Below are 17,684 nucleotides of genomic sequence, written 5' to 3' on the forward strand. Positions count from 1 at the left end.
ATGACCAAAAAGTTAGACCCATGGAAAGGCAAAAATTTGACCTATGGGGGCATATTGACCTTGACAAACTCGTGCCTAACTAGTTTACCTCTATACATCATGGGATTCTACCTCCTTCCCAAAGAGGCACATAGGAAAATGGATATTATAAGATCCAAATTTTTTTTGAGAGGTGCTGAGGATGTAAACAGATATCATATGGCCAAATAGGTAGCCATATCCAGACCTAAAGACTATGGGGCCTTGGCATCCTAAACACCATGATCATGAATGAATGTCTTCTGGTCAAATGGGTTTGGAAGGTGGTATCTAGCTTCGAAGACATCTGGTGCAAGCTGCTAAAGACCAAATATATGCCAGATGGTAATTTATTCACATCCAAAAAGAGGAACACTTCACAGTTTTGGAAATACCTACATAAGGTCAAATATCTCTTTCAATGGGGGTTGTGTACAAGGTTAACAATGGCAATAAGGTTTATTTCTGGAGAGATGTGTGGCTAGGAGAGACCCCTTTAAAAACTCAATTTCCTGGCTTGTTTGGCATGTGTGCTGACCCTGATGTTGTAGCAGTTGATTGTTGGGGTAATAATGAGTGGCAAATCCAACTTAAACGGAGTCTAACGACAAATGATTTGCTTCAATGAGAGGAACTGTTACACAAGCTGCAAAATGTCTATTTGAATGAAAATGAGGATGAAATTGTTTGGGCTCTAGATAAATCAAGGAGATTTACCACCAAATCTTTGTACAAGTTCCTGACTTTTGAAGGGGTGTCCTGAAGGGGGCTAAGACACTTTGGACTTGCAAAATACCACTTAGAATCAAGATGTTCATGAGGCAGATGATGCATAATAAGCTTCCAGTGGCCACCTCCCTCAAGAAGAGGGGTTGGAAAGGAGGCATGAATTGTTGCCTGTGTGATGAGCCTGAAACGGTCAACCACATCTTCTTTGGATGTGTGTTGGTACAATTTATTTAGAGTACTTTGCGAGACATATTTAGCTAGAATTGGTTCCCCACTTCGGTAGCTGGCTTATGGACGAGCTGGCTTCCGAAAAATTTCAAAATTTATAAAAAGTTAGGACTCTTCCATTTTGCAGGGATTGCTCGGGCTTTATGGCGGACACTGAACACTATAGCGATTGAGAAGAAGTTCCCCAATAAACCTATGGAAGTGTTGACCCTTGCTATATCCTTCGTGCAGAAATGGAGTATTCTTCTCAAAGAAGGTGACAGGGCCAAGATGAGAGAGGCCGCAGATCATGTCCGAGAATGGCTACAAAGGTTCACTCTGGCTGAGAGGGCCGCTACTGATGTCTGCGAATTATAACCTGGTGGCTTGCTCTCCATGTGTAATGGGTCACACTTATCTTTACTTCGGTTCCTAGTGTGCGGATCCTTTGTTTCGCTGATGGTCTCAGCTATTTATGGATCGGTCTATGTAGTTACTACCTCGTTGATTAGGGGCTATGTGGTATGCTAATGCCACCAGCTGCCTTTTATTGTGTTTTTTTTTCTTATACTGTTGTTTGTGAACCTGTTATTTGCTTTTTAATATACTAGTTTTTTGCCCGTGCGTTGCAACGGGCGCCAAAAGTTTGTTAAATAAAAATAAATTATCTGTTCGTGCATTGCAACGGACGCCAAAAATTTGTTAAACAAATGTGACGTAACACACGTGGACCGTCCCCGACCTCGGGGAAGCCGGATTTGGCGAGGGAAGGCAGAGGAGAGCGGCTGGCCGGGGGAGGCGGAGGAGGGCTAAGGAGGGCGAAGGAGGGCTAAGAGAGAGAGAGAGAGAGAGAGAGAGAGAGAGAGAGAGAGAGAGAGAGAGAGAGAGAGAGAGAGAGAGAGAGAGAGAGAGAGCACCGGATGGATAAGGCTGGTCCTCGGCGAAGGCGGTGGTCTCGAAGAAGGCGACGATGCAGGCGGAGTTGAGGTCGAGCTCCCGCACGAGCAGCACTGCGACGAAGCCACATCACCCGCCAGCAGCAGATCGAACGGGGGAGGCAGGCCTCCAGACTCCAGCGGCCTGGTCCCGGAACAAAAACACTTGAAATAAGAAATAACAATATAACATATATGAACAAACTTTCAAAGAGGAAGTCACTATGCAAAAGCAGAAACCAACCAATAAAAAACCCTCCAGAGATGATAGAATGGCATACCTAAAGAGATATATTCGATGCTTCTTGAAAGTGCAACATAGCAGTGTTGGGTTTGATAAAGGTTCCTTGCTATCATTGACATTGGTAGCTACTGAAGGGATTTTTCTAAACTTCTCGTTGCCATTGTCGCCTTGGTATAGAGCAATTTTCAGATACCTTTCATTGTTCTCTACCTTTCCCAGGATACGGGAAACCTTATTTGTGTGCAAGTTTACAATCTGCACATATGTATGATAAGGATAGTAAGTTTTACAGCAAGTTGTTCAGTTCAATAGCAAAAAATGGCGAAAAAAGTGCATAATGATACCACCATATGAGCATGGCACGATAATTATCTATTTAAGCAGTCAGTAGCTCAAGAGTGCAAACATATATGATAAGCCCCAGCTAGACACATAGGGAACCAAGATACTGCAAGATTTCTTTGCTTTTCACTTTGTACTTCAGGAGCGACTACTAAGGCCCCAATGTCTGTACTCAATAGGTTATTTAAAATGTAATAAAAATAACTATACATAATATAAATGGTCTAATACTATTCAAGAACACAAATCACCAAATTAGCATACCTTTATGCCCAAAAGGGTAGCATAAATAAGAAAATTACAGTATTAGGTTGTGGAACATTTTCTGTGTTCTCTATTTCCTTCTCAACAGCCATTCGACGCCCAAAATCAATAGCGTCAAATGATACAATGGAACATCACTTCTTTGAAGATCTTGTGCCACCTACAAATGATAATATTCAATTGAAATAAGAATGCAACATAGTTACCTTTCATATGCAAATATTTGCCAGAGAAGCTTCTTACCTCAAGGGACTCATCATATACACATCTTAGTTTCCTATTTTTGAACCAAAATACCTGTATCCTGCGATAAGGGGATGTGACGGCAAATTGAGCGCCATCGTTGCTCATCTGAAAACAACCAGCTCATTTAGCAGAGTCATTCAATGTACAATCTGAAGGACAAGACTGGCCATCAGGCCATCATTTCTATGAAGTGTCAGATTTGACAACACAATAGGCTGAGTTTATTGTGTCCAATGATTTACTTCGATATCATTTTTCTTTCAGCTAATCATACACAGTTCAGAATATAGTGCTCTATCCCTATCCCTAAATAATAAGATAAGATGGATATGCCAAGTCTAAAGTCTTACAAATTCAGATACCCCTGTCATCTAACTATTGTTAGAATAAAATGAAAAAGGAAAATCTAGTTGCATAGCAGTATAATCTCAGTGGGATTGTGGGAATACCCTTATTCTGCTGCAAAGCATTCAAGCCCATTGTTGTCCAATTGTATGCCTAATTATTCTATGAATAAAGAAAAAAGATATGTAAATCATTTTAGGAATATAAAAAGTACCTCGATAGCAAACACACTCGTCTTACATTTTGCAATTTCAAATAGATTTGTGCCTGTTTTCAAACGAAATCTCACCCTGCGCAAAGCAAATAGCAACATTGAGTGTTGGTAAGTCTAAGTTTATGCGTTCACCAAGGGGGAAAATGGACATCTATTACAAAGGAAATCGTAGGAACATGCTGACAGAGTGATAAGATTCACAAAAGATGGAGAGAAAAAAGGAAAGTCTGAACCAGAAACAGCTAGGTAGGCTGTTATCAAGCAAGGAAGTGATTTAGAACAAGATTAAAGCTGAGAAATCGATTATGTTATTCCTTGAACAATTTTATTTTTACCAAACATAATATGACCTAATTGGATCTCATTGCGATGAACATATATTAACTGGTATGTTTTTCCAGTTACAATGTTTTCAGCAAAAGTAGTGAAAGATGTAAACATGTGCTCAAGCTTGCAGTTGTTCATCAGAACAATAGGAGAATGTTTTGGCAAAGATAAATGAAGCTACATAATGTTGAAAATAACTGAGAAGGGGCAGCAACATACTCATGTTCTAGAAACTTTAGGGTAGATGGAGACCAGTATTCCAACAATCCTTTGGCGTTAGCAGATATCATAACATCATGGACATGGTTATATTTCAAAACTTTGACAGGGCCAGCATGAATCTGCAGTTAAAGAAGAAGCTCATACAGTAGGTATCCTCTTGTAAATTCTTAGAAATTATACATACAAACATGGAAGGCAACAAGAGAATACCTCTTTGGATATGATTGGATCGTTTGAACCGGATTGAGTATCATATATGTGAACAGATGGGGTATTTCTGTTACTAACAACAAGTTTTGGTTTAACATCCCCTTCTCGATAAACCCACTCAATAGCCCCAGGAACAAATGGAAGACACATCATGAACGTCATGTCATAGTTTACAACATCATAACCTTCACAGACTGATCGCTGGATATCGTGCAGCAAAGTAAACCATCAACACTCACCTGCAATACTGAATCATGCTATAATTTATAATTGTTCGTATTACCACAGGTAGGAGCGATAACTAAGAGTAGCAACAAGCAAGCCAAAGAACACCTTATGTTTAATCAAAAAAAAAAACTGTATGTGGCATAAGATAGGTCACATGAATGTAACAACTTCCTCTTAGTCGAGGAAATGAACTTAAGAATGTGCACACTCACAGCTAAGCCTTCGATGGGACTGAGATGAGACCGAAAATGTTTAGCAAATTCAATCCCAGTAGGTTTCTTCTTCCAAAACTTCAGGTATCCTAGAAAAGAAGAAAAGAAGGGCAATTAAGCCCCCGTCTCAGACACTGCAATAGACAGTGTTCCCTATAAGCTCAATAAAAATTTATTCGAGCATAGATCCAAACTCTTCAAACAGAATTATCCATTAAGCACTAAAGTTGAATCCACAGCAATCACACCATAGAATAGTTTGACATTTCAGCATATATTGCTGACAAATCATAAAATTCAGCCCAGGTAGCAGCTAGCTAAAGCTAATCCATCTACTACCACAAACCACTATCACACACGAAATAAAATATGACGCTGAGACGAGAGTGTTAGAGGGTTCACAGGCAGATCGGGAGGCAATACTGATGCCCAATGCGCACCCAAAGCAATAGATCAAGAAACGAGGATCCGGGGGATGACCTGGGTCATGGTCGCCGCAGCCGCCGCGGCGAGGACGCCGGACTGGTACTGCTGCTGCTACTGTGCCTGCTACATCAGGAGCGCATGTTGCTGCTGCTGATGCCGGAGACTCTACTGCTATTGCTGGTGACTGCCCCCGGTGCCGTTCATCTTCTTCTCCTTCGGCTACAGGCTACTCAGCCAAGGCGAAGACCAGATCGGAACCCCGGCAAAACGAATCCACGTGGAGCGTCCTAGAGGAGATCGACGGGCTGGGAGGGGGATCGGCTGCTCACATCGGCGCAGGCGTGGAGCTCCATGGCTGGCACGTCGGCCGCATCGGCGGTGAAGGAGAGGCCGCCGTTGTCGCCGGCGGGGAAGCCTACGCAGTTCTCAACCACGGACATGTTCAGCTTCATGGCGTTGCGTGGCGGCGTAGGGAGGCGGCGGGGCCGAGGGAGGCGCGGCCGGGGTCGACGGAGGGAGGTGGCGCGGCGGAGGCCGGCCACGGGGCAAAGGCGACGGTCCGATGCAGCGCTGGGAGATTCGATTTCGGGAGCGGGGCGAGGAGGATGGGGTGCGGGCGGAGTAGCCGGGGGCGGCAGAGGGGGGACGTGGGCTTGCGGATGGAGAGCTGGCGGCAATTTTGGGAGCGGGGCGAGGCCGAGGAGGAGGGCGCGGGTGTGAGGACGAAGGCATGGTCGTCCGATCGGGGCGAGCGAACAAGCGGACGGACGGACGGAGGACGCGGACGAAGGAATCGACAAAGGAATCATCGGGCGGATGGATCACGCCTTACATCTTTTTTAAGTAGGAGAGAAGTCAATGTAATCTCTTTTTTAAAAAAAGAATGTGCTGCCTACATGTGGCCCCTCGTTCCGCACGGGCTCGGCACGTCGCCATCCCATCCGGTGGCACGGTCTCCCCGGACGTTGATGCCACCATAGACGTGGAGATCACAGACACCACAAAGACTTTCGGCACGTGGAAACGGCAAGCGCCGGCACGCCCACTAGATCTGGGGCGAATTCCCTCCGTGCTATAAAAAAATAGTTTTTCTCTTTATACCACCAAAAGTTTCAAACTTCCTTATTTTCTATAGTTTTTATCTTTCTTTCCCTCTTACCACTCCGTCATCCTTCCGGCAGAACTCCAGTCAAAAATCGTTCTGCATGGATATTGTTCATAAGGTACATCAACCTTCTCTTACTTCAAAAATTAATGGTTTCTATTTCTCCAAAAATTCTAGAACAAAATGTTCCATAATCCATATGCAACACATTTTAATTAGATTCATCTAAAAAACTTATGTTAAAAAATCTACTTTTATAATTTCTAACAATTATTACGGCCTCAAATAAAATCTTAGAAATCTGATAAAATTAACTAATATTCTTTTTATATGATGGAATAATTTTAAAAATTATTTTCAGCCCTAGTTTAGCATTAGCATTACAAACGTACTCACTTTTTCACCATATAACTTAGAGCTAAAAATAATTTAAGAATTTATTCCATCATATAAGAAGAATATTAGTTAATTTTACCATATTTTTGGAATTTTATTTGAGAAGGTAACAATTGTTAGAAGTTATAAAATAATCTTTTGAATAATTTTAGTTTAAATTCTACACATGTTTTTAGTTAAATTCAATTAAAATGGGTTACACATGAATTATAGAACACATAAAAAAATCTAGAATTTTTAAATAAATAGAAGACCACTAATTTTTAAGTAATAGAAAGCCGATGTGCCTTATAAACAGTATCCAGTAACCGTGCCCGTATATAATGATTTTAGATTTGAGTTCTGTCGGAGAGCTGAATGGCGAGGAGGGAATGGAAGATAAAAACAATGACCGAAAAGGAAGTTTGAAATTTTTAATAGCACAGAGGAAGAGTTATATTTTTTTTATGGCATAGAGAGAATTGGCGATTTGGAGATGCGCGCATGAATACGTGAAACTCTGAAAGCACCCGCCTACCCTCCGCAGTTGGGAGCATCCGTCGCTGCAGTCAACAGAACGCACGATCACCATCTCGGAAAATAGACAAATAGTAGCAGTGGTATGTAGCTCGGCAATTCAAGATGTATTCTGGAACCGAAAAATTGAATGCACCGCATGCATAGCTCTATCTTATTCTCCACGATTAAAGGACACACATGGGGAGCACTGTTCATGATTTATCTGTTGCATTTAGTTGACCTTAATTTTTCTAGAGTGTATTAGTGCTGTGATTATCTGAAGAACTTATTTCTAATTCAGATATGATTTTCATGTAGAATACGATAAAATGATAGGAATATCGGCATATGTCTTATTTACCTTATTGCAGGCTATGAAACATATCGTATTAGATGAAGGACAACGATAATAATCTATTTTTAGGATATACCATATTTATAATAAGTACTTAATTATTTTATTATCAAATCATCGTCATATTTCTTTTTTAAAAGATCATTGTCATGTGGTTGTAGCATATTGTGACAGTCTATCACTTACGCCCATGACAAAGAGAGAGAATCTAGATCCTTATCCTTTGCGGTGAACACTCAATATCCCAGTAGTCTTTTCAGAGAAAAAAAGAAACAAGCCAAATCTTCCGTCCAATCATTGCACGAGGTGGGAAATAAGTAGACAAAAGATCCTTATCCCGTGTTAATGTGTTATGTCATGCAGTGTTCTTCCATGAAGAAAACCTCTCAGCAACCTGGATGGATGCACAGGAGAAAGAAATGAAAGAAAAACAAGAACCACGAAAAGAAAACGACCAAACAATTGAATCATTTCACAAACTGCCGCTAGAGCTAAAGCTAAGGATGTGTTTGGTTCTGATCTTAACGTGCCCAACCAAAATTTAGCCGTACCTTATTCATTTGGCTTGCGTTTAGTTTGTAAATAAAATTTGAATGTGCCTAAAAGAAATTTGGCTGGCCTATCTACAATTAACATGGAAGCAGGGTGCTTTCCGGCCGGCTGATTTGTGCGCCGCCATTTTAGCTTGGCCGTATGGCAAGCCATAGCCACATGTCGCCTCATAAATGGTGCATTTAATGTATTGTTTTTAGTATTATTAAATTTCTAATGATAATATTTGTTAACACGTGCATCCAACAATAAATTCGTACATATAATTTTATTTCTTATGATTTAATCTACAAAATAAGACCCCATTTAAATATATTACATAAAAAAATTAACAACATGTACACTCACAATTTTGAAATATTTTGACCTGGCAACAATCCAAACACCAATTTTACTTTTATCTTTGATAGAGACCTAACTTTGATTTAACTATAAACCAAACATTACTTTTTTATCTTGAATTTAGCCCTGGCCAATATTTGGTTAGGTTTTTTTGATCAACAACCAAACAGCCCCTAAAGCACCCTCCTCTCCCGGAGAGCCTCTGGCCTTCGCCTCCCCTCCCTTCCCCGCCACACCAACGAGCAGGCGCCAAAAATAAACGCCACGCCATTACGTGGAAAGAGAGAGGGAGAGGGAGAGGGAGAGGGAGAGAGCTTGCCATACTGCCACCTCTTCCTCGTGGAGATCACCTCGTCGCGATGGAGGTTGCCGAGGCGCCCGCGCCCGACGATGACGGGCTGGTCGAGCGCGGCGTGGCGCTGTACCCCGCCAGGCTGCTCGCCGGCGTCGTCTCCGGCGCCCTCACCGGCCTCTTCGCCCTCGGTACTTGCAGCTGCTTCTCTGATTCTCTCTCGCGCTCGCGCGTGCGCACACGTCTTGCTTTTTGCCCTGTTCGGTTGTCCTGAGTTCGAAGTGGCTCTGTGGTGTCCGCGGCGTGTAAAGCTGGAGCCTTGACCGGGGCAGTCACCGGCGCGGTGGCGGGCAGAGCTTCGGACAGCGGCGTTCTGCGGGGAGCTGGGTCGGGGGCGTTCGCCGGAGCTGCCCTCTCCATTGAGGTTCTTGAGGCTTCTCGCGCTTATTGGTGCTCGGACCGGTTGGGCTCGCATGGCGCATCCTCCATGGTCAGTTTCAGATGGCACGTCTTGTCTACTTTAAACTTGCATAGTATTTTACCAGCTTGATCGTTTATGAATTACGATGCTTGGGATTTAAGGCCAAGAGATTTCATTTGATGATACTACCATCTATCTCAAAAAAAGAATGACGTCATCATGTATCTGTGTGACTGTGACTGTGTTTGTTCATCAGCTTTATGTCACTTGACTATTGCTAGGCTTTTTTAGAAATCGTAAAATGATTTTACAATTGTAACTTACAGTACTTTCTAGACGTATTCTCTCAAGAAATTCATGGTTTGGTGTCCAGGCCAATTTCGTTGAGCAGCTCCTTCATGCCCGGTTTTTGCAAGAGCAATCTACGCCTTCAGCATATACATCACATCGCTGGCAGGTAAGTAGCACTTATTTTGATTTAGACAGCACAATAACCTCCTTCACAAATTATGATAGTGAATTCATAGAGATCATCGTGTTCTAATGACATTTGTCTATGCTTCTTTTGAATTATTCCATCTTTGGTGTCAGTGTTTTTACTGAATTTTAGATATTTTTCATTGGCAGGTCACCCTATCAGATTTTGGTTATGATGATGTATATGACATAGTTGGAGACATTTCATCTAAAGGGCTTTCGAGAGAGTCACTGAAGAAATTATCACATTATGTGGTCACTGACCAAATGCGGGACTCATTTGGTGAAATCCTTTCTTGCCCTATCTGTCTACAGGTATAATTATGATAGCACACTTCATATTATCAAAGAAATCTTTCTTGCACAATAATAAGAGTAAAATAACCTGTTTTCAAATAATGTTTCATACAGTAGAGTCGGCATTTAGCTACCATGTTATGATTTTGCTTCTTTATACTCTCTCCGTTCAGAAATAGCAAGTGTGCTTTATTTTAAAAAATCAAACTTTGTGTACTTTGACTAATATTTAATCAAATTATAAGAATACCTAATGTATAGAAATTATACAACTAGATTCACAACTCAAAATGACTTCACGCTATATAGGTTTTGTAGTTATAAATAATATATTTTGTGAGAAAATCTTAATCAAAATCTAACTTTGAAGACCAAGTCTAGAAAAATACTTCTACTATTTTTGAACGGAGAGGTATAATCTTGTAATGTTTGTAAAGAAAAACAAGGCCACTGCCTAGTGTCCTCATCAATGTTTTGAAGTTTGGTACTGGAGCACTTACCGGTAGGTGGTTGCTTTGAGCTTCCAGGTGGTCAGTGACGATGTTCTTCACTGGTCATTGAATTTTGTGCTAAGATTACATGGTAGCTTGCGATTGGAAGACAATCAGGAGTACCTCGTTTGATGCCAGTTATATTTCATTTGTTCAATTGTACTGATTTCATTTTCTTCTTCAAAGAATATTGTGAAGTTTATGTGCTTACATGCAAGAACAACGGTACACTAGTCTGTTAGCAGTTAATACAGTCTAGTACTTGGACTAGATAAACCGAGTAGTTTACCGATTGCCATTCCTTGTGGAAAAATCTGGTTACGAGTGATAATCAACCAGTAACCACAGCTTTCCCGAAATCTGTTTTCAACCAGAAAAATGAGCTCATTCTGGGACTGATAACTGCGTCGTGCAAGTTCAGAGCCCTATGGTTGGATAATGAATGCATGGATGCAAGTGGCAGGAAATGTAGATAGATGCAACAGACTCAATGGAACAACTGCAATTAGCAATTACACACCAAGATTTGTTTGATATTGAATGCAATGAGGTTGGCATGCTTTGTGACGTTTTCATTTCTTCTAAACGTCGACCTAACAGTGTACTTATTGCAGGACATCGTAGCCGGTGAAACAGCAAGGAGGTTGCCTAATTGCTCTCACACTTTTCACCAGCCTTGCGTGGATAAATGGCTCGTTGATCATGGGTCATGCCCCGTATGTAGGCAAGGTGTGTAAGATAGATAAAACCTACTTGCAAAGTTGCAAGTTCCCGGTGAAGGTGAAAGAAGTTAGTTGGGCGAAATATTTGCTTGTATACTGTACTGCATTTAGAGGTACATAAAGCGATGTAAATTAGTCGAATCTGCCTGTTTTACGACCAGAAAGAAACGGTTCTGTACATCTTGACAGTCTGACTTTGTTTGTTACAACCAGTTACAATGTGAAATGAAATAAGATCGCTGTGGAAGCTCTTTGTAGTTCTGTACAACAGTAGGACGTGGTTATGTGGATGTCTGTCACTCTGTTGTATGTTTGTGTTATAAACAGCGACCGATCCCACGGGGTAGGAGGGCTTTCTATAATTTTTTAGCTTAAAAGAGAAAGAAGAGGAGGAAGAAGACAAAACAGAGGAGAGGAAGGGTAGTATGAAGGAGTCTTTTAGACCTGTTTGGCTGTCTGTATGGTTTATTTGAGTCAGGCTGTATTACAGTGAAAATGATCTTATTAGATTATGACTGTGATTTTAATGATTAATAATAACATAGTTATTAGGCCTTACATGTTTATTAAAAATATATGTTAGTAAGTTTTTTATGGATGTAATACATCAAGAAGTTATTGTAGCCGTGATAAAATTTGATTGAATCGGAAAAGTCCCAGAAAGATTTTTCTTACCAGAATATCCGATGCAGAGGAGTTTATACTCACAGGAGCATTGTATCTAGAGGTTGATAGCCTCACCAGATAGTCCGGTGAATAGTATATAGGACCACCAGAGTGTTTCTGATAAAGAGAAAGAAGGCTGAGGACCTCATCGGATAGTCCGGTGATCTGCACTGGGTAACATCAGAGTATTTCCTGTAGAGAAGAATACAAGTGCAGAAGACTGAAGATCAACCCACCAGATGGTCCGGTGTTTGGTTTGTGCACACCGAGTTATAGCACCATAGCATTTCTTGCAGAGACGACTGTAGGTATTGAAGAATGAAGAACAACTCACCGAAAGGTCTAATACTCTAAAGATGAACGGTGTAAAGGCTCGGATAACTCAAGATAACTCACCAGAAGGTCCGGTGATAGATTTGAAAGTACACCGGAGTGTCCGGTGTTCACAGAGGTATTGAGTAGAGTTCCAACAGCTAGTTTCTGATGTTGTATTCACCGGATGATCCAGTGTTAGTACTCCTATTCTCACCGGAACATTAGGTGTTAATAGCTTTTTTGAGTCATTGGGAAAATAGCTAGTTAGCGGGTTTGAGGCTATAAATACCCCTTCACTCAGTTATTTGAAGGTGTGGTATGCTACTGGAGTCCAATGGATCCCATATACACTTGAGAAGACATCATCCATGCCAATAAAGTGCTTGAAGTGATCATCCAAGGCAATTAAGCACAAGATTAGCGTGTAATTAGCGCTTGTAGGCCTAGAGAGTATTGTTAGATGATGACTGCCTAGAGAGTGGATCAAGAAGTGATCCTAGCTTATACCGAGAGGTACACTAGCATCTTGGAGTCTTGGTGACTCACCGACATCTTGGGCATTGGTGGCTCAAGCTTGTTGACCCTTTGACTTAGTGTGAGCGATGGCAAGACACATGTATAGGGACACGGAGATCCTTACCTTGGTGGCTCAATCTCCGAAGTGGTCACGACGGCAAGTGACCGGAATAGAAACTAGTGGTGAGACCTTGCCTTGGTGGCTTGGTGGCTCATCCGACTTAAGGCCTTAGCTTGATGGCTCAAGAGTCATGATTGAGTGCTGATCGAGAGCATATCCTTGGTAGAGATCCAACGTGGACTAGGGGTGATATTCATATTATCGATATCACAGGATAAAAATTTCTTATGTCAAGTTTGTCTCTTTACCTTATTTACGTTTTCGCATTTACATACTTACTATCTAGTCATGTGTATTTTGTTATGAGTGCTTGTGAATCAGTTACCGATCCTCTCTTTATAAATCGGGTCCTCATCTCTTTATATACCAGAGAGTGGGAGAACTTACAAGTGGGCCCTGATTAGCAGACCCATGCCTAGCTAAAAATTCTACTCTTGAATCATATCCTGGAGAACCAGTTGAGCCCAACTTGCCCTGAGGGCTTTGAGTGTCTATCTCAACCATGGAATGCCTTCACACCTGCCACCCCTGGCCACCCGTCCCGTCCCATCGTCGTGCGTCGTAAGATCATATGTCAAGTTGTCCTATCCCTACGTCCCACGAGTCTACCTGCAAAATTGTCCACTTGCCTTGTCATTCTGCAAACCCTGTCTCATCAGCCATGTGATGTTGCACCAGCCCGCAAGGCTCCATCAGTAGCATTTAATGCTACGGGAGGAGACAATACCCAACCGCGCTGGATGAGGTGTCTAGGGAAGAAAAATACTTGAGTAGATAGCAATAAATACGATTAGATGGGTTAGGAAAGGATCGGCCTTGTCAGATGAATTTTTTTAATAATATTACTTTATTAGAAAATTATAAAAATAATAGCCAACTTCACAAAATTTTAATAATAGACACCTGTCAGCACGCGGAATACCGACAAGGGACCTGTCGGTATTCGGAATGCCGACAGCCGATGTGGCACTAGGCCCGAGGGCCTGTCGGTATTCCGCGTACCAACAGGCCCCCGAGTAGACACCGATAAGGGTGTCGTGGTAGCTAACAGCCGACATGCCTTACTGTGTTCTGTTTTCCGACAAGCATGTTGGCACGTCGTTTGCCGACAGGTCGACAAATAGCACCTCGTTTTATTTGTTTTTTTTATAATTTAGGAAATATCATGTAATTATTATTGAGACACATCCAGAGCTCAGCGTACATCATATAAAAGAAGTCAAACTCTATCGAAAATATCAACTACAGCTACACGAAGGTTGAGGCAATAAGCCACGCAAATGTTGAATGGCCGAAAATATTTGTTGTGCAAATAATTATCCAAACGATATCACGGAGTGGCTCATTTTTTCCTAATTTTGGTTCGATGTAATTTTGCTGATATTTATTTATTTAGTTGATATAAACTTGGGTGGGTAATTTTTTAGTGAAGCAACGTTGAAATGATACAAAATCTAAGGTAGTGTTTTGTTCGTGGGACGGGATGGGACGGAGCGGATCCATCCCATTTTTGAGCTGTTTGGATGTAGAGCAGTGGAATGTAATGGTTCGGAATCAGTGAGAGAATATTTTTCAAAGATTCTGGATGGAGCCGTTCAAAAAAATGGTGGAACGCAGCCGCTCCACTTCGAACGTGACACTGACGATGGACCTAGGATACTAAAATGAACTCGTTCCATCCCACCTACTAAACAAGCATATATTTATGAATAAAATCATTATATCCTCAAATATATGAATGAAATCATCTCATCCCACCTCGCTCTCCAACCAAACACTATCTCAATTTTCGAACAATAGTAATAGTGAAGCATAATTATTATATAACCCGGTACGGATGTTACATACGCTGATAAAAAATTTATCGTCGTTGCGTGAATAGACTATAATAATAAATAGATGAGGATAATAAACATTGACATGTACGGTACGTCTAAAGACTAACCTAATAACATATTGCTGCTAAATGTAACATGCCTTGGAGAATTAAAAAAGACTAGGTTATAATAGATACTCTCTAGTGAGTGCACATAGTGTATTTGACCTTTCGCAGGGCATCGAGGCCCTCCGCCTTAGCGCAACAGGCTCTCTCCCGCTTCCTTTCCTTCTCTGCTTCGCGTGTTTTAACCGTCACGCGTTCCTTCGCTACCTTCCTTATGCTTTCCTCCTTTTGATGCTTGAGTCATAGTTCCTCCTGCTATTGCTCGTACTTCCAGCATTCGTAAGCTGCTCTCATCCACCGCATTTCCATGTCAACCCGCCGTTTCTGATGCTCATTTTGCTCCATGTCTAGACATTGCATGAAGTCATAGGTAGGTGGAGCAGATTGGACAAATGAAATAAGAGGGGAAATTAGTAAGACCATGCATGAAATCGTGTAGAAAATGTCACAAGAGTGATATATGTCGCTATACTGGTGGGTATTCATACGGTTCGTGGTGAGACGAGTCGTACTGGTAGTTGGCACACATGAAGAAGCATCTGTCGTAGATATAGGAGATATCCTGAGACTCGCGAAGTCTACAAGAGTCCACAAAAGTACATCGATGGTTTGACCCCTTAGGGGATGAAAATCCCCCAATATTTTTCGGGTGGGTTTGATGGAGCTAAGGAAGATATTACAGTTGAGAGAGTTGAGGAAGGAGTGGTGTAGCCATGATTGAGGATGAGGTTATTTATAGTGGCTGAGGGCAGGTGCATGGACTGAATGCATGAGCATGGTTAGGGACTGAAGCATGGGAGTATTGTACACAAGGACAAATGAGCAGGAATTCGCTGTGAAAGTTGAAAAGGTTACAGGCTTGGCAGAGATTCCCTATGAAAGCTATTGTTTGGTATGGTTATTTCATTATGCAAAAGTTTAGGAAGGAGTTATTGTTGTCTCTGCATGGAAGGCAGGGAATCTTATGCAAGCATCGGGCTTAGAAAAAAACGTATTGGTAGAATGATAAATTCTGGTCATTTCATTGATGAAAGTAAAGTACATCGCATGTAGTACACAATCTATAATAAGTTACAATGGCATGTAGTACTAAATCGCTAAATGAAGCATGGCTTATGGAAAGACAGATTACTGGGTACAAAAGAAATATCTACTGAGTTGATGAAAAAGATGGAGGTTTCTCATCCAGATATTCCCAACGGATCTCTTGAAAGTTGCATCCATAGGGGTAGGGCTTGCTGCACAATACCCTTGTGCCAGTCTATGCGCCACAGGCCCCGATACAGCCGATAGGCCGCACACATATTGTGGAGGAACTTGCAAGTTTTCGTATGTAGTGGGGTACTTATCCCACCACTATTTATTTAGCTTATGTAGCCTCATCTTTGGCCATTCAACATCCACGCGTCTCATTGACTCAGCCTCATCGTAGCCATAGTTGATGTTTGTGTACTCTTCTTCATTCGTGTACTATTCGTATTTGCACCTAGGCTTGTCGTACTGTTGGAGGGAAGCAGGTTAATTAGATGAAATTCGTAGCACGGCAAGATGTAATGCACACTTACCCCAGATTGATACCAAGCAACTATGGCAAGCGGGAACAGTTTTTGGCGTGCTATTTTACCACAGTCGTACTGTGATATGCGTGCCTCGTGCCCTTCTATCTATAGCTCGATCTCCCTCTTCTTCTGCTCTGGATCTTCATTTCTATTTCGCTTTTCATCCTCACACTGAAGTCTATTAAGGATGTCGTGTCATAGCTCGTAAGGGCCCGTCTTTCCCTTACCCTTGTTGGACCTGGATCTGAACCTAGTATCCATGGAAGGGTTTGTATTAGACTGTGTTAGAGATGAAGTAGCCATGGATGTGTTAACGTTATATGCACAAGGTGGGAATATTGCCTAAAACTGTTCAGTGTGTTCGAGGGAGAATTATTGCGTGTCTGTTGAAAGTGTCCATTGAGAGAGAGAGACAAACAGGTGTGATATTATAGAAGAAGGGATAAGGTCACGGGAGAGTGTTTCCTCATCATTTTATTACGTGGAGTGAGGATGTGTTCAAGCTATAGGTATAGGTCGGCTGTAGATACAAGTGTTGTGGATGTGATGTGTCACGCGCTCGAGCATTTTCTCTGACAACATGGAGTGGTTCCTTTTACACGTACAAAAACAGTCTCAACTAATGTTCAATGATACAAGGGCAACAATAATTGATTCGTACATGTTATCTGCATAGAGGGGAAATGATACATATGGAGTGGTGACTTTTCATTGCAGCAAGGATAAGTTATAATTTTTGTGCCGTTAGATATCATGGTCGATACAAAACGTAAGCATAACATGTAGACACGTCTTAGGAAAAGTAAATAGCTGGTATACAGTGGAGTCGCATCATTTGATTGTTCATTCAATCAATTAAGTGATCAAGATCACCCAATAACATTGTAAACTAATCTTTTAATTACTTTTCAAAACAAACTTATTGATCACAATGATATAGTTATCATTAATTACTGAAACACTTACCACTTATCCAGGGATCTAGATGCTACAACGATCAGACCGGAACACCTCACGATCAGACCATGACTTAGGAACTTGGAAAACTTCTGCCTTGTTTATACAGCGGTCAGACCAGCCACATCTGGCGGTCAGACCGCTACTATATAGAACACTCTCAAAGGCTGTTTTTTCGGTTCTTCTCAAACTAATTTTCTCATTCTAGATGAAATTCAAGTTTGAGCAATTATGACACTTTCGATATATCAAGTGAATGCATATCAACCCCTCTTATTAATACATCACTTATCCTATCAATCCGAACATTTCTCTTCTCTAATCATTATTGAGCAGCAAAAGAAAATATCCTACATTTGATATAATTGCCTTGAGCTAGGTATTTGCATATCTTTCACGCATGCTTCTTCTAACTTCGTAATATTTTTATGACTAACTTTTTTCATAACTCAATTAAACACGTTAGTCCATAATTACATATTATCATTAAT

General features: G+C 41.4%; 1 protein-coding gene and 1 pseudogene across 3 annotated transcripts; one reads left to right on the forward strand and one right to left on the reverse strand.

Annotated features, from left to right (window-relative positions):
- Nucleotides 1-1,980: 1,980 nt before the first annotated feature.
- On the reverse strand, nucleotides 1,981-5,621 carry LOC133918093 (peptidyl-prolyl cis-trans isomerase CYP71-like; annotated as a pseudogene).
- A 2,944-nt stretch (nucleotides 5,622-8,565) lies between these two features.
- Nucleotides 8,566-11,385, forward strand: LOC133919779 (NEP1-interacting protein-like 2). 3 transcript variants are annotated; one of them, XR_009909966.1, is made up of 6 exons: nucleotides 8,566-8,900; nucleotides 9,021-9,199; nucleotides 9,504-9,587; nucleotides 9,758-9,922; nucleotides 10,770-10,945; nucleotides 11,010-11,129. XR_009909966.1 is itself a non-coding variant. In XM_062364283.1 (5 exons), exons 1-5 carry the CDS (start codon nucleotides 8,777-8,779, stop codon nucleotides 11,130-11,132), a joined length of 675 nt encoding a protein of 224 aa, XP_062220267.1. In that variant the 5' UTR covers nucleotides 8,569-8,776; the 3' UTR covers nucleotides 11,133-11,385. The 3 variants fall into 3 exon arrangements, 1 of the variants encoding a protein (XP_062220267.1); XR_009909967.1 differs by having other exon boundaries at nucleotides 8,567-8,900; nucleotides 10,812-10,945; XM_062364283.1 differs by lacking the exon at nucleotides 10,770-10,945 and having other exon boundaries at nucleotides 8,569-8,900; nucleotides 11,010-11,385.
- The last annotated feature ends 6,299 nt before the right edge of the window (nucleotides 11,386-17,684 follow it).

This window comes from Phragmites australis, chromosome 5, assembly GCF_958298935.1.
Source record: "Phragmites australis chromosome 5, lpPhrAust1.1, whole genome shotgun sequence".
NCBI classification, from domain to species: Eukaryota; Viridiplantae; Streptophyta; class Magnoliopsida; order Poales; family Poaceae; genus Phragmites; species Phragmites australis.